The 20,181-nt window shown below is 52.5% G+C and overlaps 1 protein-coding gene across 12 annotated transcripts in view; it reads right to left on the bottom strand.

The window, feature by feature from the left end:
- The window catches only part of Klc1 (kinesin light chain 1), a 44,725-nt gene that overhangs the window by 7,039 nt on the left and 17,505 nt on the right, over positions 1-20,181 (bottom strand). The window contains exons 5-15 of one of the 12 annotated variants that reach the window (XM_032908512.1): positions 19,936-20,161; positions 18,910-18,997; positions 18,321-18,422; positions 15,180-15,353; positions 14,996-15,095; positions 12,004-12,053; positions 11,860-11,927; positions 10,427-10,535; positions 8,869-9,030; positions 4,057-4,106; positions 2,924-3,471 (exon numbers count right to left, since the gene is read on the bottom strand). In XM_032908512.1, coding sequence (XP_032764403.1) covers positions 4,074-4,106; positions 8,869-9,030; positions 10,427-10,535; positions 11,860-11,927; positions 12,004-12,053; positions 14,996-15,095; positions 15,180-15,353; positions 18,321-18,422; positions 18,910-18,997; positions 19,936-20,161 — 1,112 coding nt within the window. In that variant the 3' untranslated portion in view covers positions 2,924-3,471; positions 4,057-4,073. Of the gene's footprint in view, positions 1-2,162; positions 2,294-2,923; positions 3,472-4,056; positions 4,107-8,868; positions 9,031-10,426; positions 10,536-11,859; positions 11,928-12,003; positions 12,054-14,995; positions 15,096-15,179; positions 15,354-18,320; positions 18,423-18,909; positions 18,998-19,935; positions 20,162-20,181 lie in introns of those variants that run through there. The other 11 variants (XM_032908516.1, XM_032908514.1, XM_032908518.1 and 8 more) reach the window with 11 other exon arrangements.

Genomic DNA, 20,181 nt, shown 5'->3' with positions numbered 1-20,181 from the left:
CGAGGGTCAAAGTGTTCAGCCAAGCATCAGCCTCGACCTGTCCACCAGGGTGGCTATTTTCACAGGAGCCAGAAGGCCTGGCTCCTCCAGGGCACACCCGAGAAAGACAAATCCTGGGATCCTCTAGACGCTGACCGCGCAAACACATGGAGAGTCAGCTGGATAGCGTCAGGGCCGGGTGCAGCAGGAAGATGCCGCAGCTTTACACACTGGACGGCACTCGACCCACTCCACTGACATGGTGTCTACTTCACATCATGGCTGGCTACCAAAGGGGCACCACCCCCGCTCCAGCATCAGCAGTGTCCACGCGCTGCTGCTGTTAGCACAGAAGCCGTAGGGAGAGAGGGAGAAGAGGGAAGGCCAAGCTCTCTGCCTGGGCAGGTGGTTCCAGAACTGACTCTGCACACTGGTGGGCATCAGCTTCCCAGAGGGAGAGAACCACCACTTGCATGGTGACACAGACCCGCAATCCCAACTACTTGTGTGGCTGAGGCTAGGATCACAAGTTCAAGGGTTGCCTGGGCTACAAAGTAAGTCCCTGCCTCAAAAAATAAAAGTAGAGACTGGCTCAGCTCTACTAGGCCTCAGTGTCCATCTGACTGGAGAGGAGCTCAGGCTGGACAGACGCTTTCTAGGAGGAGTTCCAGCCTTAAAAGCTCCCTCAGTATCACATGGCAAAGGCAGCGTCTCCTGGTCCTCTACAGTCTTACGGTCTGTCCACCACTCGAACCCTCTACCTCCCGCTCTTACTATCTGCACAAGTCTCTCCTCTCCTCATTATTTTCTCTGACTCTCCCAGATGCCTTTGCATATTCTCTCTCTCTCTCACACTAAAAACCTCCCTAAAATGGAGCCGTCAGGACAACAGTTCCTGAGCTGCACCCACTCTCACACAAGCCCAACAGTGGAGCGTCTGCCCCGCATGCCTGAGAGAAGCCGCCTCCACGCCCCTCAGGGCTGGAATGAAGGAAGAGTTTAATCCCTCGAGGGTCACACGAGAGGTGCTGCCTTTCTGACTCTATCAATATCTAAAGCTGGGTTTAATCGTCGTCCCAGAGGCGCTGGTCTGGCTCCCATCACAGGCAGAGGCCTGCAGGAGCCATTCTGCCCACAGACTTCCAGGCAGTGTTCAGACAACAGAGCTTCGTGTTCGTGGATACTGTGGACGCCTCAGACCCTCTACACAACTACTAATAAAAACCACGGGGCACCTTCTGCCTCAGGCCAGCCTGTCACCCAGATCTACTGTGACCCCAAAGAGATTCCTGGAGGGACACAGCCAAGAATGTGACACATGCACAAGGCAGGCTGGGGTCATGGTAGCTCCAGGCCTAGCTGACAGCCCCTGAGGATGGAAGTGGACACTTTCAGAAGGCACGAGTCAGCAGAGCAGCCCAGAAAACACTTCCATTTCCAGCACGTGCCCCAAATGCTGCAAACTCACACCGGGCGCCTGGGAACGTCCTGAGCAGCATCCCTGTGCAGGCTACTGAGCAGGCTCACCCAGGAGGTCTAGGACACAAGTGACGGGGGAGCCTCCAGAGAATGTTCCCAGGGGGCGGCTGCCAGCACAAAGGGGGGGAGAGGCATGGCAGCTGGTTATAGAGCAGCAGAAGTCTGAGAGTCAGTCCTCCCCGTGACTGCCTGTAGGAATCACTTTGACAGCACGGATACCTCCACTCAAAGCCACATGACTTTCCTTAAAGCCCAGAGCTTTGAAAGTCTGCGGGCACGCCTTATAACCAAGTCACGAAACTCAAACCTCATTAAAAACCACCTTTCCCCATCATCCGTGGCTAAGTCAGTGTGATCATAGCTTTTGTTCTGGAAGGTCTAATTTCCTGGGCCCCTATTGTAACGCAGTGGACAGTCTCACTGTACCCCATGCTGGCCTCTCAGACACTGAGATTACAGGTATGAACCACCTCCTGCCTTGGGGTCGTAAGACTGAATTCCCACTTGTCATCAAGGCTTTCTCTGAACAGAATCGAGGCGCTCCACCGCTCCCTTGGCGCCATTGCCGGCCAGCTTCCCGGCTGCTAATCACCCTGCCCTGGACCCTCCTGGGACCAACTCTGAGTTCCGGGAAGGCGACTCTGACTGAGGCTGCGCTCGGTACCGACGCTGGCGGGAAGAGGGCGCGCTCCGGAGATAGTTACCCAGGGTTCCTCGGCTCACTGTCCCGGGAGCCTCCTCCCTTCAGCTTCCTAACCAGCTTCTCGCTGCTGCGTCTAATGGAAGCCCGGAGTTTGCTAAAGGAGCCACTGCGCTTTAAAGATCCAGTGCCATCCTGAAAAACACGTGAACAAGTGTGACGCTGTGGGTGTCCCCTCTTGCCCCATGCTCAGCCCAACAACCCCAACTGCTGCCAGGCACTGGCAGGCAAGTGAGTCCTGCCAAAGCCACCAGCCTGCAGTGTGCACGACCATGTTAAAAACAACCCATGGTCAGGAATCCTCTGAAAATGAAGAGTCCAAGTAGAAGCAGCCACATTCCCAGAGGAGAGTGAGCCCGCTGCCATTCTGGGACAGAGGACAGCACAGGGTCACGGGAACAAAGGCATCTTAGAGACTGGCAGCCAAGTGTAACTAACTCCATGTCGCATGTGCAAGTGCGTACCTGGCAGGACACCAGGCCTCACGCAGACAGTCTCACCTACAGCTGCAGGTTTTTAATGAAACTCCCATTTTTATACGAATGCCAGCAGCCCTAGATAGCTTAGGAAGAGTGGACAGCTGTCCCCATAACCAACAGACACTACAGAAACACCTGGCAGTCTGGCCATGAGGTCAAGTGCAGAGTGGAACCAGTGCACAGGGCACTGATTTTCAGAGCGGCCCCTCAGGATCCCAGAAACCCACGCAGCGCTGCGCCCCAGAAGATCAAGAAACGTACAGAGCAGACAGACACAAGACACAGGTCAGCTGGAGTGAGTTTATTAGAAGTTAGAAAGACACATACACACATCACGGAGCACTTCAGATTAGTAGAGAAAAGCAGAATTCAAATTTCCACACCAAGACTACACAGCAAATCTACGTCAGTGTGTCCTGGGGAGGCCCGGAGCAGGGCACTGCCAGGTCTCTAAGTACGACAGGGACGTGCAGCACATGCCTCACTCCTACAGCTCAGTGACTGCACAGGTCACTATCATGCCACTGTAATAAACCTGTGTGACACTAACGCCTGTCCTCAAGATGAACAGCTACTCTCTCTTAACTGTTAAACTTGTGTGTTACACATTAATGGGCTTATTAACACGGTTGATATTTCTAAGTACATATCTGGCAAAGCTACATGTATCCAGAAATCAAGACCCCATAGGACGGCAGCACCGAAAGGAGGGGCCAGTCCCAGAGGTGCGGCTGACAAGCTCCTAGGGCTGCTAGACAGCGGACAGCACTGGAGGGGCCGGAGGAGGCGCTGCCCGTCATGCAGGAGCAGAGGGGAGGCACCGGGCGGCTAGGCCTGTCAGACAGAAAGAGAGAAGCAGATGAGGCCACAGGAGCAGGAGTGGCAGGCCCCGCCCCCAAGCCTGCGCTACAGTATTTCTAGGTCACACATCTCAGCAGCATTAGGAGGGCAACCCAGGCTGGCACAGCAGGTGCTGGGGCCAGGGCTGTGAGGGAACTGAGGCCAGCTTTCAGGTAACCGTCAAGAGTGAAAGTCAACGTTTTTCCAAGCGCAGACTAGCACTGTGTTAGAAATCTCCCTGATACTTACTATGGAAAGTTTCACAAGTTGCTGTGCATGAGAGAGCTACTGTACGTGATGGTGGGAAGGCTGACCATGGAAGACACTGTGGACGCTAGTCTCTCCTGTCCTGGTGCTGCTCTCTAAACCACACACCCCTCCAGACTCTTAAAAACACTGACATCCTAGACATCTCAGAAACTCTGGGACCCAGTGACTTTAAAAGTCAACAGCACATCTGAAACATGCAGTTGATGATCCAAATAAACACCGTTTCCACAGGCAGCGACGCCTCCTGGGTCTGCCAAAATCTTGAAAGGCGCACAGACAGCTAGGCCTGGCCCGCCCGCTCAGACTCACCATGGACGCTGAGCAAGTCATTTAACCAGCCCGAGCTTCATCTTTCTCATCTTTAAAACGAAAAATAAGACTTGTTACCAATGGCTACGAGTGCCAGCAGGTCAAGAAAACACCAATCCCACCGTCTGTCATGAAGAGGACACTAAGGCTATGCAGCTCCCACACAGCCATCCTACGCCCTCATGTCCTGTGCCCCATAGCCAGATGCTCGCCTCCCTCCCCTGCAGTCAAATGGGTCACAGTTGATGCTGTCTCTCTAAGCAACTGGGGTGGCAGCTGACAAGGCATCAGGGCAAACAGTCTCGGCCTTGGTTCAGGCAGCCACCGCCGCCAGGAAGCTTGAGGAGTCAGGTGAGCAGCTGCCTACCAGCGCAGGGCCCTGGCTCACAGGGAAGCAGCAGGCGGTTCACTCCACACCTGCTCTCCAGGGGACAGGGATAATGGCTGACTGAAACTCAAGCCATCAGCAAGGCTCACTGCATTCTGACACTCATTTACACGGCCACAAAAGATGATCCTAGTACATAAACCTCAAGTGGGTTTCTTTTTTAAATTACATGGATCGTGTGTGTGTGTGTGCGTGTGTGTGTACATGTGTGTACATGTGTGTTGTGCTGTATGTGTGTACATGTACATTCGTGTCTGTGTTGTGTGTGTGTGCGTGTGTGTGTGTGTGCATGTGCGTGTATATATATGCGTGTGCGTATGCACACTTGCACCTGTATTACAGGATTTAGAGGATAACGTGCGTCCTGGGGATTAACTCCAGGTCACTTGAATGGCAACTGCGTTTACCACCTAAGCCACTTTGTAAGCTCTCAAAGTGGTTTCCAAATAGAAATAAATCACATAATAGACTACTTTTCGTATTAATTATCTCTGTAAAATAGAATCGTAGGTGTGGCATTTTTTATAACTTCTTTTAGTAACTCTTGCTGCCTTCTTAGCATGACTTCCCGTAAAAGAAAATGTACTTTGCACTAACAGTTCCCTCACTCCCTAAGACCCTTGAGAAAGAGTTTCATGCACTAAACCTTGTGAAAGTCAAAGTGGGCCTACTGGCCACACCCTCGATTCAGACTTAAGGAGTCACGGGCTCCTGGAGTTTCCTAGCCAGGGCTACGCAGTGAGACCCTGTCTCAAAGACCAAAATAAGGTGGCACACACCTTTAATCCCAGCATTTGGGAGGCAGAGGCAGGAGGATCTCTGTGAGTTCAGGAGAGCCTGGTCTACAGAGTGAGTTTCAGGACAGCCAGGGCTTTCACAAGTTTCAACTTGTAGAGTCAGGCACTGGGGCACATGCCCAGAATCCCCACACCCAGGAAACTGAGTCTGAGACCGGCCTGGCTCCACAGTAGCATCCTTCTCAGACAAAAGGGCAGAGCAGGCAGGTACAGTCCAGGGTAGAGCCCTTCCTTCCCTTCCACGTGGATGGTTCAATCCCCCGTTATGAAGCAGCGTGCACACACACACACACAGACACACACTCACACACAGAGACACACACACAGACACACACACCTCACACACACACACACACACACACACACACACACACACACACACACACACACACACACACAGACACACACACACACACACAGACACACACACACACACACACACCCACACACACACACACACACACACACAGACACACACACACACACACACACACACACACACACCTACACACACAGACACACACATACACACACACAGACACACACACTCACACACACACTCTCACACACACACACACACATACTCACTCACACTTACACACATGCATGCACATGCACACACACAGACACACACACACACTCACATGCATGCACACGCACACACTCTCACACACACATACTCACTCACACACACATGCATGCACATGCACACACACAGACACACACACACAGACACACACTCACATGCATGCACGCGCACATACTCTTTCACACACACTCACACAGATACTCACACTTACACACATGCATGCACGCACACATACACACACACACACACACACACACACTCGTAGAAATCTCAGCATAAGAACAATGTGGCATAAGAGAAGACAGGCAGGAGGCTGCTCGTCAGGGACCCCAGGAGAAAGGAGGAGCAAAGATGGAGGCTGCCCTGGGGATTCTGGTCTGTGGAGGACTAAGACACACGGTGCTGCACAGTGACCTCTCTGCAGGATGATGTCACACCAGACAGACCAGCACGGTCCAGCTCAGCGAGGCCAGTGCCCATGACTGACACACCTTTCACAATAGACAAAGAATCGCACGGATATAGGATAACTAAGAAAATTGACTTCTATCTAGAAAAGGACAGATGGGCACAAAGCCCCTTCCTCAGCAATGCCCCCTACTGGAGAGACCTGCTATAGCCGCGTCTGCTAGAGCCACATCCCATCTCAGACCCGAGGAAGCCTGAGGGCCAGTTTTCACGAGGCATGACCCCGTCGTCATAACGCACACTGAAGAGGAACTGCTGTACCCCCAGTCGGGCTCGCTGTGTGTTCAAGAGCCTGGGTCAAAGTGGCCTAGGAGCCCTCCGTGTCTTCAGCCTTAGCTGTCCTCTGACGCTTGCACAGACAAGCATCGGCATAGCCAGGCTTACAACCTGGCAAGCCTTGTCTTTGACAATCACTACCCTGTTTTAAAGTCTATTTCTGAATGCTGAATAAAAACCCTGACTCCCATACAAATTGTTGATGGGATTTAATCTTGTTCCTGTAAATTCACTTTGGCTGAGCTGTAAACACCTAGAGAACAAAGGATGTGACAGTTGCAGTATTTTAAAGAGCACTGAACTCTCTCTAAAATTGACAACTGTAACCAGCAGGTGGTGAGGCAGGCCTTTAATCCCAGCACTCGGGAGGCAGAGGCGGGCGGACCTGCCAGCTCAGGCGTGTTCAGGCGTGTTGGTGCGTGCAGTTTTAACCCCAGGACTTGAGTCAGATGCAGGCTCTCTCAGATCAAGGCCAACCTGGTCAAGACCGCAAGTTTCAAACCAGTCAGGGCTACATAAGGAGTGAGTGTATGAGTGAGACTGAGAGACTGTGAGTGTGTGAGTGAGTGTGTGAGTGTGTGTGAGTGAGTGTGTGAGTGAGTGTGTGAGTGTGTGAGTGAGTGTGTGAGTGAGTGTGTGTGAGTGAGTGAGTGTGAGTGAGTGTGTGTGTCAGTGAGCGTGTGAGTGAGCGTGTGAGTGTGTGAGTGAGTGTGTGAGTGAGTGTGTGAGTGAGTTAATGAGGATTATGGGGAGGGATATGACTCAGCTAAGGGGAAAAGGCCTTGCCGAGCATGTGTAAGGCCCTACATTCAACACCTAATAGTATAAAAGTTAACCCGAGCCAGGTGATGCTGCTGCACCTTTAACCCCAGCACCCAGGAGGGAGAGGCAAGCAGATGTACACACACGTGCGCGCATGCACTCACACACACACACACACACGGCTGGAGACAGGAGCCTGAGAGGAGAGAACACACTGACAGTGACAGCACCCTCCCATGTACACACACACACACACACACACACACACACACACACACACGGCTGGCAACAGCACTCTCCTGTGCACTCCTCCCCTCGTGCTGCCCAGGGCAAGTGTGGGACTCAGAGTTGTTGACACTGACACTGTTTCTGGCACAGGACTCACATACATACAGACCTAGAAATACTGTCTCAGGAGAGAGCTCCCTGGAACTTCACTCGAGAGCATTAAAGTCTGTAAGCAAGCCACTGGCCACCAAGCAGAGCAGGCCCTCTGGACAAGCATGCAGGACTGGAGCGAACAGTAGAGTGCAGTCCACAGTGCTGACAGGACAGGCAGGGGCAGGAAGTTTAGGTCCACTGCCCAACAAGGCTCAACAGTCAAAGTGGATGCTGACTGGCTGTGCTGGCACAAGAAAACTGCTAGACAGAGAGGATGTCTCCCTGAACTGCGGCCACGAACACTCCACGTGGTTTACTCGAGACACAGGCTCCTCCAAACTGCTGCAGCTAAGTAAATTCTAGAACCAATATGCCCAAGAACCAGGACAGACTAGAAGAAAGTCCCAAGCAATGATCGGACAAAGCCACATAGTGACAGCTAGCCACACCACCTGTACGATGCCCGAGGCGTCAGTTACCCCTGGCCTTCGGAACCCTCTCAACCCTCTCCTTGAAGAAAGGTGCAGACAGCAGCTCACGACAGGGGTCAGCGCCTGCGCTACTCACACACTGCCCACAAACCTGGGAAGAAAGCAGTGGTGGAGACGTCCCGGGGGAGGCTGGGGAGCAGGCCGACACTGCCATACACAAGCCGGAGGTTCTAAGCTAAAAAGCTGGGACCCCTGTCAAAGGGCAGTGTGGGGAACAGCCCTAATGCACCTGCGTGCGCTGAGCTGCACTTAGCCAGCATCAGCTCCTAGCAAGGCTCTCTAGCAGCCCCAGGGCAGCCTCCTGAGCAGCGTCAAGGACACTGAGTTAGCAGGGAATGGGGAGTTAGGAAAGCTAGTTAGTTAGACAGCCATGCCCACCCCCAGGGTACAGGAAACCAGAGAATGCACGAGGGTGTTTCACGGCCAGGCACTCAGTCAGCATGCACTCGCGCTCCACAGGAGCCAGTCGGCTTCCACGGTTCCTAAGGGAGACTACTGCAAGCAACACGGCCTCAGAGTTAGCAGAAGTTAGGACTTACAGAGAGCTTCCCTGAGGCTTAATGTGCAGAAAGTGGCGAGTCTAGCGTGAGACAGAACAGCCAGCGAGTGCGGCTGGAGGCCGGCGGGTCCTGCCCGGTGCAGCCAGCGCGCTGTACTTACCCCATTCCACTCTACGCTCATACTCACTTCCTCCCCTCCGTCAGGGCCACTCTCGTACTTGACCACGTCCACATTGAGGCTCTCCCGGCTCCTCCGCTTCTCCACGTTCTCAGGGTCATTTAGCACTTCAGCCACTCTCTGTTTGTGAACATTGTCAAGACCCTGTGAGCCAGGCGGGGGAGAACGGTTTGCCCGTTAGCACTGACACCTCAGAAGAGAAGACTTCTCAGTGTCTGCGCTTCACTAGGGACAAAGTCGAATTCTCGCAATTACTCTTCGTTGTTGTTGCTATGACTCAGATGTGCCTGCCGCAGAGCCACGTGGGAGAGGTCAGAGGGCACAGTGGAGTCCACTGGCTTTCTCCTTCCGCCTTCATGCAGCTGTCAGCCTTGCAGAGCAAGCACCTCTCCCTCTTAACCCTCACTTCTCGCTGCCCCAAAGACACCAATTCTTGTGCAATCAGGACAAAGGCAGATCAGCACTCCTGGGCATGGGATTCAGGCTTCCTAGGGTCACGGGGGGGGGCGGGGGGTATGGGGGGTCCATGTTATATGAGTCCACATCACCAAACTCAGGCGCTTACACACAGAAGTGCACACGCACTCTATGTGAGCATGCCTGTAATCTCAGCGTTTGGAAAGCAGCACTAGGAGGATGAAGAGTTGAGGCCGGTCTGGCTACAGAAGGCCCTGTATTCGACACGCAATGTTGTAAGCTGATACTGAGCTCCAGGTAGTGCGGGACACACGCTCACCCAGCATGTTCACTGGGTCCTGTCAACATCACACACCAGACCTGATGTGCTCGCCTGCTACCTCAGGCCCTAGGAGTGAAGGCAGGAAGAGCAGGAGCTCAAGGTTAACCTCAGCTAGAGACTGAGGCCAACCTAGGAGACAAGACAATCTGTCCCAAATTACGACGTCAATCCCGGCACAGGCCATCTCCTGCCGTGCTGACATGACATGACAGTCCTGTGGCACAGTCTGTCCTTCTGCTCAGAGCTTCTGTGGCTGCCTGCTGGGGGAACATCCTCATGAGAGCACTCACACCCTTTCTCTGATCCTGAGACCCCTGCAGCTCCTCTTGCCACAGCCCAGCCTGCTCTAGAGTAGCCTAAACTGAAGACCCTGCTCCTGGGGAGGCAGCCATATACGGCCTGACTCCGCCCCCAGGGCCACGGGGCAGCAGCGAGAGCTCTGCTTGAGCCCCAGCCCACAAGCCCCAGGAGAGCTGACCCTCTCGGAGCACCTCACACCAACTGTGGACACAGGAGGGGCGCTCTTCCGACCTTACTCCTCTCTTTCCTTTTCTTTCTTTTTCATGTATCTTTCTAGTTTTCTGACACTGGGTATCCTATAAAAGTATGCTTTCTCTGCCTCAGCCTCCCGAGTACTGAAAGGCCACCATGCCTGGCCCCTTTGAACGTTTTAGACAAACAGTCCCATGCGTGTGCCAAGTGCTCCTCACTGAGCTCAGCCCTGATCAAGCTTTTGATAACAGCCACATAAGCAGCCTTCAGAGCTCCAACAGAGGATCTCTAGAGGAGTGTTGAGCTTACCTGCTTACGTGACCTCAGGGCAGCTTCCTCCAGTGTCTCTGCAGCTTCAAACTTCCCCTGCCGGCGGTAAAGTGCTCCCAGGTTTTTCAAGGTGGTTGTGACGGTGGGACTGCAAGAAGACGCACACCGTAGAACTGGTCAGTGCAAGTGCCGGCCGCCCCGGCTGTTCAATGAGAACGTGCCAAGTCCCCAGGGTCTAATGGGCAGATGCTGGGCAGTGGTTCAGGTAAAGTTTGCACTGGTGCAGGACAGAGGACAGTGCTGTTTCCAGCTACAACACTCTGAAAACATTCTCCACTCAAGCAGCCTGAAGCTCAGGAGGGCTATTAGTCCTGACAGCTCTCAGCAGAGGCTCCCACAGCATCCTCCCACACACAGATTCACAAGAGCATGTGGCTAGTCTGCAGGCAAACTCGGTCTGCTTTGGTCTCCTTCGTCTCAGCAGAACCTCCAGGCCTGACAGCTGTCAGACACTTTGCAAATGAAGCAGGAGACAGGATGCGAGTGTTGCCTCACAGGCAGACAAGTCCTGCTAACCTGAGAAGTATGGAGCTGGGGGGATGGCTCAGGGGGGAAAGTGCTTCCCAAGCAGGACCTTAGCTTGGATCCCCGGTGCCTACCCCACTGTGTATGTAATAGCCAAGCAGGGAGGTGTGTGCGTTAACCACAACACTGGAGGAGTGGGCACACGTGGGTACCAGGCACTCCCTGGCCAGCCAACGCAGACAAAACTGCATGCTCCATGCTTAGGAGAAACCTGCCTCAAAAAAATGTAGTTGGAGAGAAATAAAAGAGCGTAAAAGTCAAGGTTGCTGCGGCCTCCACAGACATACACGGCCAATTGCACCCGTTCACAAGGACATACTTACAAAGTCAGAAACTGCCTGACATGGGGCACCTGCGTGATCCTAGCCCTCAGGAGGCTGAGGCAGGAAGATTAAGGGTTCAAGGCCAGAATGGGTTACACAGCAAGGCCCCACCACAAAATAAAAAGCTAGGCATGTCCTAGCCTCACTCTGGTACCGGTCTGTATTCTGAGAGACGGCTTCCTCTCGCTAATGGCAGTCATCTGTCTGTCACAGGAACAAAGATGGCACCTGCATGTCCCTTGGGTGGAAAGGTGAATTCGGTACACGGCAGGGAGTACAATGGGAACCCAAAGGAAGGCACTGACAAGCTCCAGTCTGACAAGCTCTGCTGATGGCGGTGAGAAGGAAGCTGAGCCTTACAGAAGGAAGGCGAGACCGGGGGGCTAGCATGAGACCCTTGGGCACACGGGGCACACGGGGCACACAGGGCACAGGCCAGTGGTGCTCCATGTGTTCACCCTCGCCTAAGGGCAGCAGGCTGTGTCCACGTCGCCCTGTGCCTACAGAGGGTTTGCTAAGGGTGGGTTTCCACACAGCTGCCTACGGTAGTCTGGGCAGACTCACCTGTCCACTTTGCAGGCCTTATACCAGCCGCCATACTCTCCAAAAGACGACCCGTCCTTCTGCTTTCCCTGTGGTCAGAGAGAAGCCAGGTGAGTGAGCCAGCTCAGTGCACCCCACTTAGCCCTCAAAGCAGCACAGCCTTACTTTGCACTCTTCTCTCTCCTCCGCGTGCATCCAGATGGGCTTGTTTTCATCTGCGGAAGAAGACAATGGAAGCTGTAAAAGCTCAGGTGATGGCGGTGGTGACCTGGGGCCAGGTGAGATGGCACGCACCACGCCCTTAATCCCAGCATTTGGGATTAAGCAGAGGCAGGCAAATTGCTATGAGTTCTAGGCTGGCCTAGTCTACATAGGAGTTTCAGGAAAACCAAGTCTACACACTAACCACTGAGCAGCCACCCTCTAAGGCTGTCAGTGTCTGCAAGGTTTTATCTTGGTTTTGTATCAGCCTTCTGAGGAATTTTTTCCCTTTCTTTTTTGTTTCCGGAGCTGAGGACCGAACCCAGGGCCTTGCGCTTTCTAGGTAAGCGCTCTACCACTGAGCTAAATCCCCAACCCCAATTTTTTCCTTTCAAGAGTGTGTGTGTGTGTGTGTGTGTGTGTGTGTGTATGTGTGCGTGTGTGTGTGTTTTGCATGCATGTGGTCACACACGTGTGGAAGTGAGCACGCGCATGGGTGAACATGCATGCAGAGAATCAAGACTGACATCTGGAGTCTTTCCTCACAGGCTCTGACTAACTTGGTGCACGCCACTGGGGTCTTTCAGCCACACCCACAGCTTCTCTCCCTAGACAGCCTGCTTTCAGGACTGTCCCTTCTGGGGCTGGAATCCCAGGCCGGCAGCCATACCGCCTGGCCTCTCCATCATCCCCACAGCCTAACTCTGAGGTCATGCTGTCCCTGGAGGGAGCCTGCAAGGCCACCAGAAGGCAACAGCTACCAGTGTCTAGCACTGAGGATGCCAGGTGTCAATGTCTCCTCGCTGAACATAGGCTAAGCCTCTGTAAATGTCCACACGCATAAAAACAAGCCTCAAGTACATAAATACTAATTCTCAAGTGAAAGAAAACCACACTCAGGGTTGGGGATTTAGCTCAGTGGTAAAGCGCTTGCCTAGGAAGCGCAAGGCCCTGGGTTCGATCCCCAGCTCCGAAAAAAAGAACCAAAAAAAAAAAAAAAAAGAAAACCACACTCGTGCATGTAATGACTGACAGAACCCCGTCTGGATCCACCCTAGGCCTTTTCACAAGTTCACAACTGTCGTCTGAGTGTTACACACCACCCTTCATGAAGGAAACATTTAACACAAACATTGTTTTTTTTTTGTTTTGTTTTGTTTTTTGTTTTTGTTTTTGTTTTTGTTTTTGTTTTTGTTTTTTTTCGGAGCTGGGGACCGAACCCAGGGCCTTGCGCTTGCTAGGCAAGCGCTCTACCACTGAGCTAAATCCCCAACCCCTACAAACATTGTTTTTGATTCAACAATCTAAGACTTATTTATGTATATGGTTGTCTTGTCTGCATGTACATGTGCACACCAGAAGACCTCAGATCCCTTATAGACACTTGTAAGCTGTCATGTGAGTTGAGAATTGAACTCAGAACCTTAACTGCTGAGCCCTCTCCAGGCCCTGACCAGTAATTTACACTCTATAAAATCACACTTATACAATGTCACCGCATGTCCTCAGCAGCACAGGCAGAGGTCTGCCACAGCATGCAGGACTACAGACTGAGGCCCAGATGGGCACCAGCACACCAACACTTTTTCCTCACACTGGACATTAGCACCTGAAGTGTCTGGAGGGATCAAAAATAAGAATAAACAACACAGCAAATCCAGGGCACAGGGGACATTTATATTTGTCACAGGTTCCCAGGGTGGACTGCAAACTAGACAAAGAAAAGGTTCCGGGGCTGCAGAGATGGCTCAGTGGTTAAGAGCACTGACTGCTCTTCCAGAGGTCCTGAGTTCAATTCCCAGCAACCACATGGTCGCTCTCAACCATCTGTGATGGGATCCGATGCCCTCTTCTGGTGTCTGAAGACAGCTACAGTGTACTCATACATAAAATAAATAAATAAATCTTTTTAGAAAAAAGAAAAAAGAAAAAGAAAGAAAAAGTTGCAGATTGGTGGCTTAGGCCATGTATGACGTAAGCATGGACTCTGGAGCAGGTGCTGTGAGAGGCTGTGAGGGAGATGGCCTCACTGGGCAGACAACAGCACCCAGGCAAGCTGCAGTCAGGGCCCTCACTAACGTTCACTGAATAAAGAATGACTGCCCGCCTGCAACACAGCTTCTCTTTGACCACTCGGCAAGAGACTCGATTCAAGGCCAGCAAGATGGCTCAACCAGCAAAATCGAAGCCACGTGAAAAAGGTGGGCACACATCTGTGAGCCAGTGCTCCAGTGGAAGAGGGGACGGTGAAAGAGGAGACTCGCCCTGGCTTATGGGCCAGCTATCTGGGATGGCTTCTGACCTCATGTGCACACGTGTAACACTAAACAAATGGACAAATATTTTTAAAAACTAAATTCAAACTGACTTTTCTTAGAAAATGTGTAGAAAGGCTAGCAGCTCCAAGGCTGAGGCTCTGCCAGACCTTCTAGGGCACGCAGCTTTGGTACCCACGTGCTGGCACACGAACATCTCTAACTCCAGTTCCAGGAAACCCACATGCTGGAATGCAGGTCCCCGCTGATAAGACTCTTTGGAAGAACTAGAAGGTGTGTGGCCTTGCTAGAGGACGAGTGTCACTGGGAGTATGTATTAAGGTTTCAAAAGCCCACACTAGTCCCAGTCTGGCTCTCGGCCCTTGCCTATGGATCAGATGTGAGCTTTTGGCCCCTGCCCCAACGCCGTGCCTGCTCCCGTGCTCCCTACACGATGGCCATGGACTAACCTCAAACTGTAAGCAAGCTCCCAATAGAAATAGAAAAGTAAATAAGACAGCATGAAATAATAAAATCTTAAAAAAGAAGAGAGAAAAGGAAAAAGTACTGTGGGAACTTGCTTAAAATATTTCTTACGGGGTGGGGATTTAGCTCAGTGGTAGAGCACTTGCCTAGCAAGCGCAAGGCCCTGGGTTCGGTCCCCAGCTCCAAAAAAAAAGAAAAAAAAAAATATTTCTTACCATCCACAGATCCAAACTCCCGTTCATGTGCGCGGGTGAGAATCTCCTTGTACAATGTTTCCGCTTGTTTGAACTTCCCTTGTTTCAGATAACAGGAAGCCTTCAAGAAAATACAGTACTTAGTGTCTTCACGCAGAAACATGGTGGGCTTTCATCTACAGAACCATGGCCCACCCACGCCTACCAGGTTATTCTTCGTCTTGGCCACGTTGGGATCATCGGGTCCGAGCTTCGTCTGGTAGATCTCCAGGGCCCTCTGGTAGTAATACTCCACCTCCTCGTACTTGCCCTGGTTCTGGCACAGCAAGGCCAGGTTATTTAGTTGCTTGGCAACATCAGGGTGATCCTTTCCCAGAACCTGGGGTAGAGACAGTGCATCAGGAACACCACCATCGTCCATCATCTACTCTCCTGCCTCAGACTCTTCTACAGCATGACCTGTCGCACTCCACCTGCACACAGGAAGCCCTCGCAGAACTCCCATGCCACCACAGCAGACTGGTTGGAGTCCCTGACCTCACCGCGCTTCCTCAGCTCCCTTATATTCAGGGTGGGAACAAACATGTCACTATGTAGCCAGGGGCAGCCTTCAGCATCACATTTTCCCACCTCTACCCACCAAGGGCTGGAATCACAGCCCTGACCGACCACACCTGGCGCTTTCCTTTTCCTTTTTCTGGAGGGTGGGGGGGTGGGGGGGTATCTGTTCGTTTCTTTAGAGATAGTCTCACTCTGTAGTGTAGGCTAGCCTGAAACTTGCTATTTAGCCCAAGCTAGCTTTGAAATCTTGACAGTCCGGCTGAGGGGCTGGAATTACAGACATAAGCTTCCACACCCCTTAGCAGCTTTGTCTAATTCATGACAAACGTCGCATCCCAGGTGCTGGCTGCTCTCCAAGCAGCCCCACTCCAACAGACTCACCCAGGACCCAGTGGGCTCATCCCTCATCTAACACTAAGGAGTCTTCCCTCCCCACTGCGTCACAGCACACCTGCCATTCTTCCCGGCTAAGTCTCAGCACCAAAAATATCCTTGCTCATCCCTTCCTTGCCTGATCCTTGCCCTAGAACATAAACTCAAGACCGCAAAATTTGGTGTCTGCCCTCAGCATCCATCATCCTAGAAAAGGAGCCGGACACAGATGGAAAAACAAACTCACACCTAATTCCCTCCGACACTGGGTCAGGCACCGGGCTGATGATGCACACCCTCGTCATGGTACTCTAGGAGGCGGAGGCACAGGCAGGCAGATCTCAGGGACTTCAAGGCCAGCCTGGGCTACAGAGGGAGCTCCAGGACTACACAGAGAAGGCCTAGCTCAGGAAAAACTAAAACAAAAAACCAGAACCCTGTCCAGGCCCTGCACCTTCCCCACACGCTCTCCCTCTCCCTGTCTCTGAAATGGTGAAGTCAGCTAGCCAAGATTCGGTTCAAACACAACCTCCCGCCCCTGGAAAACTGACTCGGGGCTCCAGGAGCCCTGCTCCTCCTCTCCTGGGCTCTGCCCTACAGGCGATCCATCCTGGGCCCCAACCAGTGGAGAGGCAACGCTCCTTCCAAGCGAGAAGCTCCACAGAAAGACTTCAGTAGACGTGGGAGGGGTTGTCTTTATAATGGCTTTTCCTCTGCACTAAATAGACAACCTCCCCGAGCCCCAGCTCAGAAACCTCTGACCTGACCCTTTGACCCTTCTTTACACGTGCCCTGCCCTTGAACCTGGCCCGCCCAACCGGACACTTCCCTCCCTAAGTAAGCACAATACACAATACAGTGTTATCTAAGGGGGCCGGAGAGACGACTGCGGTTAAGAACACTTGCAGGAGACCTGGGTTTCACGTCTAGCATCCCAGTGGTCGTTCACAACCATCTGAACTTCAGTTCCATGGGTTGACATCCAATGCCATCGTCTAACCTCGGAGGGTACTAAGCAGACATGTGTTGCACAGACACACATGCGGGCAAAACACTCATACATAAAATGAAGTAAATAAGCCTAATAAAAAAGTTTGAAGAACTATCTTTACATTTCGTAATCCTTGCCATATGGCTCAAAATTAAATGACCACCTGCCAGTATCACTGAGAAACAACTAAGAAAGGCCATGCTGGGGCTGCAGAGGTGGCTCAGTGGTTAGGAGCATGAGCTGCTCTTGCAGAGGACCTAGGTTCAGTTCCCAGCACCCACACAGCAGCTCCTAACCGTGACTGCAGTTCCCAGGGCTCTGGTGCCCTCTTCTGGCACCAAGCACACATCCAGTACACATACATGCTTGTAGGCAAAAACACTCATATACACGAAATCAAAGTAAGTAAATCTTAAACCAAAAGAAAGCACCAGGTTGAACTGAGACCTGTCATCCTGTCTAGTTTGCAGTCCACCCTGGGAACCTGTGACAAATACAAATTTTCTTCTGTGCCCTGGACTTGCTGTGTTTGCTGCACAGACAAGGCCCCCCACTTTAGACACCACGGGTGCTAGTGTACAGTGTGAGGAAAGACTGGCTACTGCCAGCCTGGACTCAGTCTGCAGCCCTGCCTGCTATGCCAGGCCTCTGCCCATGCCACTGGATGATATGCAGTGAAATCTGTATAGTTGTTTAGGATTTATTTATGTTTCTGTACATCACATGCACACCTGACGCCCACTGAAGCCAGAAGAAAACTTTGTATCTCCTAGAACTGGGGTTACATACAGTTGTGAGCCACCATGTGGGTGTTGGAAATTGAACCTATGTCCTCTGTAAAAGCTGCCAGTGCTCTTAACAGCTGAACCCCCTTTCTAGCTCCAGTAAACTTATTCTTGTTTTTGAGAAAGGGTCCCTATGTGTAGCCCTGGCTGTCCTGAAACCACTCTGTAGACCAGGCTGGCCTTAAACTCATAGAGCTCCACTTGCCTCTGCCTCCCACGTGCTGGGACCAAAGGCGTACGGCACTGCCCGGACAGTGCACTTCTTAAACTGAAATATCTTCAACGACAAGAACACACCATCAGTGAAACCCAGAGACCAATGCACTTCCCCCTGCTACTCAGAACATTGCTGGTCAACGGCAGAACATCGGGGCTACACAGGAGACCCTGTCCGCCTTTCCAGGAGTTACTCTCAGTAAGCAAATAATAAATAATAACTTATCATTGCGCTCAGTTCTCAAACCTTAAAATGACGTCATCCCCCGAAGAGAAAGGGGGGGAGGGGGGGAGAGAGAGAGAGAGGAGAGGGAGAGAGAGGGAGAGAGAGAGGGAGAGAGAGGGGGAGGGAGAGGGAGAGAGAGGGAGGGGAGAGGGAAGAAGGGGGGGGAGAGGGAGGGAAAGAGGCGGCTGCTCTCACCTTCTCCCTGATCTCCAGGGCCCGTTTGCACAGCGGCTCGGCCTCCTTGTACTTGCCGCGCTTACCGTACAGCACTGCTAGGTTGTTGAGGGTCGCAGCCACCTGCCAAGACAGAAGGCCACAAGGAGCCCCTGTGAGCGCGGCCATAGGGGAGCCCCGGATCCTCCCACATGCGTGGGGCATCAGCAGATCAGAGGGCCTCACTACAAAACATCACTGAAACTAACAAATCAGCAGGATCTTGATTCTTCAATTTCTCGAAGCCACAAAGCCAACCAAACCGGGTCTCTGTGCACATCTGAGCGGACACATAAAGACCACACAGATCATGAAGAACAAGTGTAGAGGAGGTCATGCGCCTTGATTTTGGATCAAAGTGAAGTGAGCCAGTGATCTGAGGAGGTGACTTGACAAATCAGAGGGAAACCAAGGGTGTGAGCGTGCCACTACCTGAGCGGGCCCTACTGGAACCATCTGGGACAAGGTGGCTCTCAGACCCTCCCTGTTGAGCTCGTCACTGGGCTGAGCTGGACAAAAATGTATTGGGGAAAATGAAATGTCAAGGCTGGGAAGGAGAGGGCATACGCACCGCAGGGTGATCTCGGCCCAGGGTTTTCTCACGGATAGCCAGGGCATCGTTCAGGAGGTTTGCTGCGTCTTTATATTTGTTCTGATCCCTAAATGAAGCACATGGCCCGTTCAGCTGGAGGCTGGTCACAGAACCCCCCGGCTGGTTAGTTAGTAAGCCATTACTGACACTGAGGACTGAGCTCCCAGAGCTCAGGCATTCAAAGCATTCACTCCAGCCAGCCTGAACCTTACACATGCAATTCTGACTGCAGTGCTGGCCAAGAAGGCAGTCCAGAGCAGAGGGCAGAGCCTATGGTTGGTCAGACAGAACAGAGTCTCTGCCAGCAGGAGGCGACTAAAGCCAGAAGTCCGGAGAGACCCACACCTGCCCTAGACCTGCTTAGTCAGGGGATCAGGGATCAGGCCCAGCACAGTGAGACTGAAGCCCACCAGGAAATTCAGATTAAAAGTGCGAATTGTAGAGCACTGTAAATCCCTACAGTAAATTTCCAGGGAAAGTGCAGATGACTTTAAATATATACTTAAAGAAATACACACTGAAACAATCCCTCACTCACTAACGAAGGGAGAACAGCCAGCTCTGCCCACACAGGAGCACTGTGGCAGGAGCATCCCTCTAACAAGCTTTAAGAGAGAACCTGCTTCAGAAGATTATCCTAAGGGGGAAAACGTTTATATTAAGTGTGTGGGTGTTTTGCCTGCATTTGCACAGACACACACAGGCAAAACACACACACATAAACTAAAATGGATTTTAAAGACGTCAAAATGACTGAGTTGGTCAGTGCAGAGGGCAAAATGGCTACTCAGGAAGAGCTGGCCCAGTGGCCACAGGGAGCCCCTTCTCTGGTCCTGCAGGACCCCTGCCGCCCAGCTGGCTGAATATCTAGGTTAACTGCTGGCTGTCTGAAGCAGACAGGAGGGCAGGAAAGCTGTTTCACAAAGGTTCACGACACACTCCGCCAAAGCAGGCAGGTTCAAAGCTGTCTCTCAGAAAGCTCAGTGCAGTAACCCAAGGACTAGCCTGTACACCAGGGCCAGGATGTTGAGCATGGTAGCCACATCAGGGTGGTCGTGGCCGGAAGTCTTCTCCAGGTCCTCCAGGGCCTGCTTGCAGAGTGGCACCGCCACCTCGTAACGCCCCTGCGAGGCATACTGGATCACCAGGTTGTGGAGCGTGCGCAGCCGGGCAGGGATCTCATAGCCGCCCTGCTGGGCGGCGGCCGCAGCACTGCTGTGTTGCTGCTGGACTGCATAGAGAAGGTACAGA

Source organism: Rattus rattus, chromosome 7, assembly GCF_011064425.1.
Source record: "Rattus rattus isolate New Zealand chromosome 7, Rrattus_CSIRO_v1, whole genome shotgun sequence".
In the NCBI taxonomy this organism is placed as follows: Eukaryota; Metazoa; Chordata; class Mammalia; order Rodentia; family Muridae; genus Rattus; species Rattus rattus.
This window is presented reverse-complemented; position numbering and strand designations above follow the sequence as displayed.